The sequence below is a fragment of the Canis lupus genome, chromosome 13 (assembly GCF_048164855.1).
Source record: "Canis lupus baileyi chromosome 13, mCanLup2.hap1, whole genome shotgun sequence".
Lineage (NCBI taxonomy): Eukaryota > Metazoa > Chordata > Mammalia > Carnivora > Canidae > Canis > Canis lupus.
The window spans coordinates 2,317,445-2,329,990 of NC_132850.1; the positions used below are offsets into that span (position 1 = coordinate 2,317,445).

The 12,546-nt window shown below is 38.8% G+C and overlaps 1 protein-coding gene and 1 long non-coding RNA gene across 6 annotated transcripts in view; one reads left to right on the top strand and one right to left on the bottom strand.

Moving 5' to 3' along the window:
* Positions 1–12,546, top strand: part of FOXJ3 (forkhead box J3) — a 141,777-nt gene that overhangs the window by 46,218 nt on the left and 83,013 nt on the right. For all 5 annotated transcript variants that reach the window (XM_072771645.1, XM_072771646.1, XM_072771648.1 and 2 more), the window contains exon 4: positions 10,752–10,826. In XM_072771645.1, coding sequence (XP_072627746.1) covers positions 10,752–10,826 — 75 coding nt within the window. The remainder of the gene's footprint in view (positions 1–10,751; positions 10,827–12,546) is intronic.
* The window catches only part of LOC140602328 (uncharacterized), a 57,858-nt gene that overhangs the window by 33,802 nt on the left and 11,510 nt on the right, over positions 1–12,546 (bottom strand). The gene's annotated exons all lie outside the window — the stretch shown is intronic.

A 12,546-nucleotide genomic window follows, 5' to 3' on the forward strand; every position in this document is an offset into this window, starting at 1 on the left:
GCACAGACACAGGCAGAGGGAGAAGCAGGCTCCATTCCCATGCAGGGAGCCTGACGTGGGACTCGATCCCTGGTCTTCAGGAACACACCCGGGACTGAAGGTGGAGCTAAGCCACTGAGCCACCTGGGCTGCCCTGTTTCCCAATTTTTAAATTTTAATTCCAGTTCTCTTTAATACAGTGCAGGCCAAACATAAGTCTGTTGGCTGAGTTCATTCTGTGGACTCTGGCCTAGATCATATCCTCTTATTTTCAGCTACTTTAGTCTTTAATTTGAAAAGGATTTACTTACTGTATACTCTTGTGAGTATGTTGAGTTTGGCAGTACTAAGAAACTTATTAACACAGGCCCCCTAAGGAAGCTTATAATCTTTATTGGATAAGGGGGATAATCTATAAACAAGTAAGTATGATGTTATGTAAACAGTTCTGTAATAGAGAAATACAGAATACTGTGCTGTGATGAATTGACTAATGGGGCACACCTACTGTGTGTAATACTATCCAGTATATGTGTGGCTTAGTAAAGAGTGTTAAATGAAGATTGAAGTTAAGAAGTGCTGTGAGAATTTAGAAGAGCTTATGGCAAGTGTGATGAGATTCTTGAGTGGCAAAAAGACTAAGTGCTAGGAGCACACAGGAAGGGTGAATCAATAGAAAACTATTGAGGAAGTGTAATTGAGCACTATTTTGAAGACGAGGAAGATTTGGGTTTTTATTTAAAATATATATAAAAGGGGGATCCCTGGATGGCTCAGCAGTTTGGTGCCTGCCTACGGCCCAGGGCGTGGTCCTGGAGTCCCGGGATCAAGTTCCGCATCGGACTCCCTGCATGGAGCCTGCTTCTCCTTCTACCTGTGTCTCTGCCTCTCTCTCTCTGTGTCTCTCATGGATAAATAAATAAAATCTTAAAAAAATATATATATATAAAACATTCAGGAAACAGTTGCTTATAGGGGTTCTTGAGAGAAAGCAGTAAGAGTTGGGATAGAGCCAGAATGCAGAGATTCCGTGAATATATGAATGCCAAGCTGAAGAGCTTGGTCCAAATTTTGAAGTGAATAGTACATGAAGATCAATTATGTACCTCATTTACTGTCTGACCTCAGCTTGGCTCAAGTGTAAGTCCACATGAGAGTGCCACATCCATTCTGCTGAATTTTGTGCTGCTGGCCAGCCCAACTCATGCCCTGACACTGGTTTGGAAGTAACTGATAGTTTTAGCTGGAAGATAATGGCTTAGTTATAGTGAGGAAAGAAGGGGAAAAGGAAGAAATGGGAATAGGTGGAGGAGTATGTTCCTCATAGAACCAAAGAGATTGGTCCAATCTCTTGCTTTAGGCAGATCTTTAATATTTCCAGGGATTGCTATCTTATAGTTTTTCTTTTAAACCCCAATTTTAGGGTGCTTAGAACTTGCCAGGATTGTTGCCAATTTTATTTCTGTAGACAGAGAAATAATTTAAAATAAACATTGCAAATGGAGACAAATGGAAACTGGTTTACCACCTCCTTTGCTCAGGTCTTAACTCTATTTTCACATTTTACAATTTGCTCTCCTTAGATTTGTTTTGCACACTCCTACAGTCTGGTGCTCAGTATTTCTTGTCACCCAGAGGAGAAAATTGCCATGGTCATTTGAAAGGATTCAGATAGAACTTTAATATTTAGTTAGAATTCCCTTTCATTTCTGTGCTAGGGCATTGAAGGGAGGTTATATACTGAAAATAACTCTTTGAATATTCCAGAAGAGTTTAAAAAACACTATTTTAATTTCTATGATGGAATGATTTTGTAATCTGAACTAGAGTTTTTCCTCTAATTTAATTTTTATTTAAATTTTTGTGCTATTCGTTTACTAAATTTAAATTTTTGTGCTATTCGTTTTACTAAAGAAAACCTTTTAGCTTACTGGAGTTTAGGGTAATAAAAAGAAAAATACAAAAAAATGTTATGTGTATGTGGAGTGTATTCTTTTTATGTGGGCAGAGAAAGAAAAATCTATATTTGTTTATTGTTAAAAAGAAACAAATAATAAACTAGAAATGTAGTGAATATAGTTACTTATAAGGGGTTGGGTGGAACCTGGGTGGAACCTAGGTGGAAGGAGTATAGAAGAGAATAAGATTTTGAGTACACTTTATTTCGTTCTAAACCATGTGTTTTTACACTATATATATATATAGAGAGAGAGAGAGAGAGAGAACCAAAAAGGATGGAAAAAGGAAACTTTAGAATTGAATATAAGCAGAAACAGACAAGCCATACGTCTTACCAAATGAATAACACAATCACACAAAAAAAATTCAAGGAACTTTTGAAAAGAGTATTCTATTATTTCCATATACTAAGATTGAAAAGAATTGCAAAGAAACCGTGATGTTTACTTAATAGCTCTGTTTAGTGGTTTTTCACTAGGGGCAGTCAGTCTCTACCTCCAGTAACCCCAAGAAGAGAAGTTGGGAGCAATTCTAAAACTATATAATATGCATGGTATGATAGAATACATGAGTACATATATTTGATGTTGGGAAACTAGGGCTCTCACAGTGAGGGGGAAAACGAGATACAGGTAGGAATGTGGTGGTTAATTTGAATTAGAGGTACCAGTTTAAACTTAAGTTTAAAATAAAAATCACTTAGAATGTTTTTAAAATTTAGATTCCTGGGTCACAACTCCAGAGATTTTGAATTAGTCATCTTGAATAGAGCCTAGGAATTGGCATTAAAAACCATTATAAGTGATTTTAGTCCAGATAAATTTTACTTTTGAGAAACCACTTTTGGGGCTGAGATTTTTAAGGCCAAGCAGTATGCTTTGATCAGTTATTTAACCTGGGCCATTTTTCTCCAGGTTAACCTAGACCATTTAAATTATATCTACCTCTATTCTCCTAACTTCTTTTCTTGGAATTATTATAGTTACAGTCTGGCCAAGATGTGAGGATCTTCATTGCGTGTGTGTGTGTGTATATATATATATATTCATGTCTTGACTTTCGTATCTCTCTGGGTATTTTAAAAACTTTTTTAAGGATTTATTTATTTGAGAGGGGGTGGGGCATGCACATGCAGGGGGAAGGGGAGAGGGAAAGAGAGTCTTTTTTTTTTTTTAATTTTTATTTATTTATGATAGTTACAGAGAGAGAGAGGGAGGCAGAGACACAGGCAGAGGGAGAAGCAGGCTCCATGCACCGGGAGCCCGACGTGGGTTTCGATCCCGGGTCTCCGGGATCACGCCCTGGGCCAAAGGCAGGCGCCAAACCGCTGCGCCACCCAGGGATCCCGGGAAAGAGAGTCTTAAGCAGGCTCCACTTGGAGCCCAACTTGGGCCTTGACCCCACAACCCTGACATGATGATCTGAGCTGAAACCACGAGTCAGATGCTTAACCGACTGTGCCACTCAGACACCCCTTTCTCTGGGTATTTTATTTTATTTTATTTTATTTATTTTATTTTATTTTTTCCTCTGGGTATTTTAACTTTCTAAATATGCTTTTGGTTTTTTTTTTTCAACTGATTTGTGATTACCATATGAAAAGCATTATATTCTAGGTTATGAGTTGATAGACAAGGTCCTTACCATCATGGAGCCTACATACATTTTGGTATAGGATGCAGTATGTGGGAAGAAGACCATTAAACAAATAATTATAAGTGTGATGAGAAGTCCAGGGTGAGAAGTTTATTACAGTGAGACCTAAACTACTGAGAAAAGTCAGAGAAGACTTCCCTAAAGAACTGATGTTTAGGGACTTCTGGGTGGCTCAGTGGTTGAGCATCTGCCTTTGGCTCAGGGCATGATCCTAGGGTTTGGGATTGAGTCCCGTACATCAGGCTCCCTGCAGGGAGTATCCTTCTGCCTGTGCCTGTGTCTTTGCCCCCCCACCCCCCTTCTCTCTCTGTCTCTCATGAATAAATAAATCTTTAAAAAAACAAACAACTGATGTTTAAGCCAAGAATGAATTGAAGTTGAATAGACTCAGGTGAAAGGGATAGAGTGAGTAATGCTGGGGGCAGTCCTCTTTGAGGGAGCAACAAATGGAAAGCCTAGAGGTGAGAAGGAACATTAGAGGGGATGAATATAGACAGTTGGGTAAGGAGGGTAGGGTCAGATGAAGGAGTTTGGAGGCTATAAGGTTATTGGATTTTATCCTAAGTGCAGTGGGAAGTCATTGAAAAGTTTTAAGTGAAGGAATAATACTGAATACCTTGTGGAGAACTGCCTGCAGAGTTGAGCATGGTGGGGGAGAGACAAAGAGAGAAAGGTGGAGGACGACACCACTTAGGAAGCCTTTGTACTATTTTTGGTGAGAATGGTGTCCTGGATTGAGATAGTGATGGGAGATGGAATAAAGTAGGTGGATCAAAGGTAGACTTAAGATCTGGTAACAGATTGGGATGCCTGCACGGCTCAGTGGTTGAATGACTGCCTTTGACTCAGGGCATGACTTCGGGGTCCCATATCAGGCTCCTTGCGGGGAGCCTTCTTCTCTCTTTGCCTATGTCTCTGCTTCTCTGTCTCTCTCATGAGTAAATAAATAAAATCTTTAAAAAAGAAAAAAGATCTGGTAACATTTATTTTAGATGGTGAAGAAGAGAGAAGGGTTTTAATTTTAAGTATGTCTTAAAGCTTTCTTTTAAAATTTTTTTCAAAGATTTTATTTTTGAGAGAGAACGAACATGAGCTGAGGGGAGGGGCAGAGGGAGTCTGAACAGGGAGTCTGATGTGGGACTCAGATCATGACCTGAGCTTGAAGGCAGATGCTTAACCAGCTGATCCATCTAAGTGCCTATCTTAATGCTTTCTGATTAGAGCTGTTATGTGAATAACTAACTGTCTTTAACCTGAGAAGAGAAAACTGGAAGATCACTGTGGGGATAAAGATTGAGTTTAATTTTAATCATACTGAGTTTAAGGTGTTTCTGGAGATGTCTGGTAGATTGTTGAAAATATATGTTAGGAACTCAGGAGACAGGTGTAGTTTGGAGGTCCAGATCATCACAGATGGTCATTGAAGCCATGGCTGTAGATGAGATTTACGTAGGCAGCAAATGTAGAAATGAAAAAAGGACTTGGGGGGGAGTCTTGATGATTTCCAACATACATCTTAGCTTTTTGTAGAGGAGGAAGCCCTAAGTAGAGATGTGTCCTTCCCCTGAGGCCATATAGAAAAATTTTTTCACCCCCATCTTAAACTTTTAAGGTGGGTAGATGAACTCCAGTTTGTTTAAATTAGTTCCTTTTTTTTCTTGTCTTTTTTTAGATTTGGGCTATTTTTTATGATTCCATTTTATTTCTGCTACTATTTTATCAGTTATACCCCTTCTAAATTTTAGTGACTGTTCTAGTTTTACCATACGCATCTTTATGAAGGTTTGCTTTCAACTATACCATTTTATGTATAGTGTAAGAACATTATAAACCTTCTATTTCTAATTCTTTTGACCCATCCTTTGTGCTATTGTTGTCATACATTTTACTTTTATATTATAAACTTCATAATTGTTATATTTTCTCGAGATAGTTTTATTTTATTATTTTTTTAAAGATTTTATTTATTTATGAGAAACGGGGAAACATAGGCAGAGAGGGAGAAAAGGACTCCCTGCAGGGAGCCCAATGTAGGACTCCATCCTGGGACTTCGGGACCACACTCTGAGCCGAAGGCAGACGCTAAACCGATGAGCCATCCAGGAGTCCCTGGATAATTAATATTTTTAAAGTGTTATAAATAAGAAAAAGTGTTTTTAAAATTTACCTTCATTTTTACAATTTCTGGAACTTTTTTTTTTTTAAGATTTTATTTATTTGACAAAGAGTGCACATGGGAGAGCACACAAGCAGAGGGAGAGGGAGAAGCAGTCTCCTGGGTGAGCAGGGAGCCTAATATGGCACTTGATTCTAGGACCCTGGGATCATGACCTGAGCCAAAGGCAGCTGCTTAACAAACTGAGCCATCCAGGTGCCCCTGGAACTCTTATTTCTTTTTGTAGATCCAAGTTCCTATTTGTTACATTTTTGCCTGAAGAACTTCCATATAGCATTACCAGCCAACTGGCACTATAAAAAATAAAATCTTTTAGCTTTTGCTTTTCTCAGTCTTTATCTTGTCTTCATTTTTGAGAGACATTTTCAGTGCATACAGAATGTTTTTTTTTTCTTTTAGTATTTTGGAGATGTCACTCTGTTGCCTTCTAATTTGCAGTTTTTGAGATGTCTCAAAAACTTTGCACAGTTTTGAGATGTTATAATTTTTATCTTTATTCCTCTGTACATAATTTTCCCCCTCTTGCTGCCTTCACAATATTCTCTTCATTTTGATTTTCACCATTTTGACCTCTAATGAAAATAGGTGTGTGAATTTTTAATTTCTTCCGTTTGGCGTTCTCTGAAATTCTGCATCTGTGATTTGATGTCTTGAATTATTTTCAGAAGAGTCTTGTCTGTTCTTCACATTTTTCTTCTCCATACTTTTTTTTTTCCTCCTCTGGGACTCCCATTACATATATTGTTCCACAGTTTTTGAACGATCTTGTGTGTGTGTTTAAAGTTTGTACACGTGTGTGTCAATTTGGGTAATTTCTCTTGATCTAGCCTCAAATATCTGAGCTTTTCCCTGGTTGTGTCCAGTCTGCTGATGAATCTATTTAGGGAGTTCTTTATCTTTGATTATGTCCTTTAATTTTATTATTTACTTTTCACTCTTACAGTTTCCACATCTCTGTTGAAATTCCCCATCTCTTTTTTTTTTTTTTTTTTTAAAGATTTTATTTATTTACTCATGAGAGACGCAGAGAGAGGCACGCTCCATGCAGGAAACATGATGTGGGACTCAATCGTGGGACTCAGTATCATGCCTTGGGCCAAAGGCAGGTGCTCAACCGCTGAGCCACCCAGGTGTCCTTGAAATTCCCTATCTCTTTATGCAAGTTACCACCTTTTCTACTTGGTCCTTGAACATATCAGTTAGTTATTTTAAAGTTCTAGTCTGATAGTTCTAACACCTTTCATTTGAATATTGATAGTTTTATGTCTTGACAGTGGAGTTTCTTCCCTTGCATTTCTTACATGTCTTGCAGTGTTTGAGTGCCAGATAATATGTATAGAAGAATGGTCAAGATTGAGATAAATGGTATAGAGAGCAAGTGAGTGTGGTTGGTGGGGGCTGAGGAGAGAGGCAGAGGAAGAAGGGAGAGAGGGGATCTTAAGCAGGCTCCACACCCAGCGTGGATTTCATGACTCTGAGATCATGACCTGAGCCAAAATCAAGAGTCAAAGCTTAATCAGCCAAGCCACCCAGGCAACCCAAGGTAAATAATGTTTATACCTGTAGATGGACAAGTGTCTTTCTCCCCAGGCCATTTGTTTGGAGAGTTGAATCAATTTGTCAATAATTGAGTTGGATTTGGGTTTTGTTGTTGGTATCTTTACCTTCAGTATACCACAGACTTTACATTGCTGTAGCAATAGGCTTTTATTACCTGTGCTTGGAATGAGGTGCCTGGGTACTATAGAATTTTCTCAGTTTTCCTGTTTTCTCTTTAGATTTTTGTTGTCCCTGCCTACCTTGCTACAATTGGGGATCTCTCCATGTTCCTGCCTGTCCTCTATCAATAGGCTGTTCTCACTTGTTATTCACTGCTGGGCTTGGGATAGGGGCTTTGAGTTTTCTCTGCTTTCTTTCCTTCCTCCTTTTCCTTTTCCTTTCCTTTTTATTTTTTATTTAAAAAAATTTTTTTTTTAATTTATTTATGATAGTCACACAGAGAGAGAGAGAGAGGCAGAGACATAGGCAGAAGGAGAAGCAGGCTCCGTGCACTGGGAGCCCGATGTGGGATTCGATCCCGGGTCTCCAGGATCGTGCCCTGGGCCAAAGGCAGGCGCTAAACTGCTGCGCCACCCAGGGATCCCTCCTTTCCTTTTTAAAATAACTATGCCCAACTTGGGGCCCCTACTATGACTCCAAGATCAAGAGTCACTTGCTCTACCCACTGAAGGAACCAGGTGTCCCTCTTTTCTTGATTCAGCCTCAGTCATACTTAGGCCCTTGGACTTGAGGTATGGCCTTTCAGTGTTTCTTCCCTTGAGCCATACTAGGGTATCTGTAGTTTCTTTTAATGTAGGGTCCCGGGTCCAAGGCACTTTCTGACAGTTTTCCCAGAGGTAAAGGGGGTTTGCTTCTACTCTTCCTTCCCAGCCATCAGTAGATCTTCGCTTGTGTCTTGAGAGGGTTTTCATTTCCATTCTTCCCTCAGAATCAGTCTTTGCCAGAGTCCTGTCGGTGAGTTTTGCTGCTCCTGCCTCATAGTTAAAGTTGCTTTGTGAGATCTCTTGAAGGTGGTAGGGCCTTATTTCCCACTACAACTGTCTATTACCTCCTTCCTGCTTATGAACTACAAGGGAAACGTTCTTTGTTCTCCTTTCTTATTCCCATTCTTTCTTGTGAGCATGTAATAAAGGCTCATGGGGAAAGAGCTTTAAGAGTGAGTAGGAACTTCCCTTATGGTTGGGGCCCTTGCTACTTTAAACTGACACATAGGAGACGCCTGGGTGGCTCAGCAGTTGAGTCTCTGTCTTTGGCTCAGGGAGTGATCCTGGGGTCTGGGATCAAGTTCCGCATCAGGCTCCTTTTGGGGAACCTGTTTCTCCCTCTTCCTGTGTCTCTGCCTCTCTCTCTGTGTCTCATGAATAAATAAATAAAATCTTGAAGAAAAAAAAAAAAAACTGACACACCAGCCTATGCTTTACCTTACAAATTTTAGCTAGTTTCTTGGATGCTTGGATGGTGGCCACTTCTTTCTCCCATACTCTGCCAAAAGATGAGACAGTTTGTCTGCTTTCTCCTTGAATGGGCTTGTCCTTCTTAGGAATTTAATTTGTTGTGCTGCCTTGCAGCTTCATCTCTCTGATGTGACTCAAAAATAGGATTTTTTTGGTTTTGTTTTTTGGCTTTACCATTAAACATTTTTTCATTGTTTGGGAGTGATCATTACTCTCTGTAGCTGTTTATATCCCAAGCAGAGGTGGAACTCCCATTCTTAAGTTTGAAATTAATGTTTGGTAATAAGATAGGCTTGAATTTATATTCGGTGGTCATTTTTAAAAGACTTTTGTAATCCTGATATTCCTCTACGAGGGGAAAGTTTTTCTCTCTTTTTTAAAGATTTTATTTATTCATGAGAGACACAGAGAGAGAGGCAGAGACATAGCAGAGGGAGAAGCAGGCTCCCTATGGGAAGCCCGATGTGGGACTCAATCCCAGGATCCTGGTATCACAACCTGAGCTGAAGGTATGTGCTCAACCACTGAGCCACTCAGGTGTCCTGAGAGGAAAGTTTTCATATAGGCATTGTTGTTAGAGTTCTGGATTTTATGTTTAAAATATGCCCTAAATGCTCTCCCCTAAAATTGGCTAAATGCTTTTGGAGCCCCCTCTCTATCTACTAAATACCTGGCCATGTTGGCACAGAAATTATGGAATGGATTTTGGAACATTGTATTAAAAAGAAATGGCCTTTGGGTATTTTTTGTAAAAATTGTGGCACAGTCCTTATTCAAGAGAAGATTTTCTGTTTCACAGATTCTTCAGGTTGCTGAGTGCATTTTCTTGCCATCCAAGATAGTTATTCTTTCTTGCTGCATTGATGGAGCTAGATGTTCTTGCTAGCCCTCTGTAGCCACTGTTTTATGTGTGTGTGTGTGTGTTTTAAGATTTTATTTATTTATTCATGAGAGACATAGGCAGAGGGAGAAGCAGGCTTCATGCAGGGAGCCCGATGTGGGTCTCGATCCTGGGCCTCCAGGATCACACCCTGGGCTGTAGGCAGCGCTAAACCGCTGCGCCACCAGGGCTACCCTGTTTTATGTGTTTTCTTACAAATTGAAGTAAGAACCTAATTAGCTTCTATACATTCTTGTAATGGAACAGTGGAATTGTTTTTGCTTAAACATTTTTTTAACTCATTAGAAAAATGATAATACTTGTGCATTATAGCTTATTTGAACATTGCAGGAAAGAAAAAAATTATCTCCTATAATTCAGGTAGAATAACTGAGCATTTTGCAATTCTGGGTAATTCTAAGAATGAGTGAATGGGGGTTGCCTGATTGGCTCAGTTGGTAGAACATGCAGCTCTTGATTTCAGGGTCATGGTTCTAGCTGCATGTTGGGCATGGAGCCTACTTTTAAAAAAATGAATGAATGAATACCACAGGTAAAGTCATAGTCATGGGGCAGCCCGGGTGGCTCAGCGGTTTAGCGCTGCCTTCAGCCCAGGCCGTGATCCTGGAGACCCGGGATCGAGTCCCACGTTGGGCTCCCTGCATGGAGCCTGCTTCTCCCTCTGCCTGTGTCTCTGCGCCTCTCTCTCTCTCGGTCTCTCATGAATAAATAAATCTTAAAAAAAAAAGTCATAGTCATGATGTAATATACAATTTTATATTTCGTATTTAATATTTAACATTAATCATAGGCGCATCTTCCTATGATTAGATCTTCCTAAAAGGTCTTAATAAACGTTTAAAATGGGATACATATTTCATCATTTGGAGTTTTATAAAGTTTACTAGAAGCTGTCTTTCCCAGTAGTTACTTTGCAGCACTGATAATTTAAAAATTGGAAAGGTTTACATTTGAAGCTTGGAATTGTATTCTAGTGCACAGAGATATTTAGGCCTCTGATTCTGTTTTTAAGAGTAGATTTTGTCTCTTGGATTCCAATGACCCTGTGGCTTTTCTTTAATTTCAGAATTCCATACGACATAATTTGTCACTGAACAAGTGTTTCCTTAAAGTGCCTCGATCAAAGGATGATCCCGGAAAGGTAGGATTCATTATCTTAAGATAAAATAATTGGATTCTTCATTATTTATCTGTTGTCATGTTTGTATCTGAGTAATCTGTTACACATAGAGAAAGAGAATTGGAATGAGAGCACTCAAGAACCTGTCTAATTCATTGGTCAGGAACCTTCCTGATGCTCCTTCACTTTACCCTACTTCATCCCCATTTAGTTGATAATCTTCAAGGACCAACCAGGCACTTCTCTTTAAGCAGTGGGAAGTAACTTCTAGTGTAGAGCTGGTCCTCTGTAATAGGTTGCTGCTTCTAATCTAGTTTTGTTTATTTTCTTAAGTAGTGTCTATTTGGTTTTTGAATTGCTTGTCAGGAACCACAATTCATTATTTATTGCATATAAGAGGTATATTTGGTAGATCTTGACAGAAGTGCCAATAATTCTTACCCTGAAATAAAATTCTCTGTTTCCTTAATTTCTTAGTTGATGTTTTTTCCTTTTCATTCTATTTATCTCCTGCCACCATTATACTTCTAGTATTTTATCTACAGGGACTTCCCTTCTTTTTGGTTTTAATAGCCATATCAACTGCAGTGTGACCTGAACTTGGTACTAGTTACTTGGTTTCTAAAGCTCAGAGTACTTTCTTGGGCCATAATTTGGTTGTCAGGATGCATTATTAGATGATTTTGAGACAGTGTATTTATCTATTGGCAAATGCACTATTGTTTGGCTGGTTAAAAAGTCTAACCAGCCAAACAGTCTTTTTAAGTTAACTATCCCTGGAAGAATCTTTCTAAAATCTGTCTAAAACCTGGCTATGTTACCACCCCTACTTAAAAGTACTGCCTGGTCAGTATCTTGGAGATGTTTCCTTGTGTTATCAAATACCCTTTATGCTTTTCCTTGATCTACCTTTCTAGCTATGATTCATATTCAAACTGACTGTGAGGAACTGCTTGAAGTTTCCCAAACATGCTTTTCGTATGATTATCTTCTACGGCACAAACTCCCTTTCTCTACTTGTGTGGCCTACTCTTTGGGTCTTTTAAGGTTGATGAGCTACAGCATTTCTTCTCTGAAGCTTTTTTGTTTCCGTATACTTCATCTGAGTCTGTTATTCCCTCTTGATTTTCTGTTACTTGGTCATCACTGTAGTAGCTCCTAACCAGTCAGTCTATCCTTGGGTTTACTACTTCTTTATAGTAACTTTTACATAGTAGCCAATGCTGTCTTTCAAAAATGTTATCCTGTTATATTTTCTTTTCTTTTTTTTTTTATTTTCTTTGTTTAAAATCTTCATGGACTATCTGCTGTCCTTAGGTTGAAGTCTAAACTTTAAGAGGGTAGGGATCGTGTGTGTGTGTGTGTGTGTGTATATATATCCACATATGTATGGATACACACACACACACACACACACACATATACTTTTTAGCTCCTGTTGCTTGCACAGTGGCTGGTTTCACGGATGAGATACTCTTGTTGAATGAATGAATGAATGAATGAATGAATGGTATCCTCTGCTAGATAGATAACTTCTAGAGATTAGAGATAAAAAGTTAATCATTTCCACTATAAAGAATGCACTCTTAATGTATATTTTATAGTACCTTCTGTGATGTGCCCCATCAAGTTGGTTCTAAGTAAGATCGAATAGATTATTATTATAGTCTTATTTGACTCAGTTATTTGCTGTGTTTATAATTCTCTAAGGTTGTGTTTCTTTTCTTTAAAGCAGGCTTAT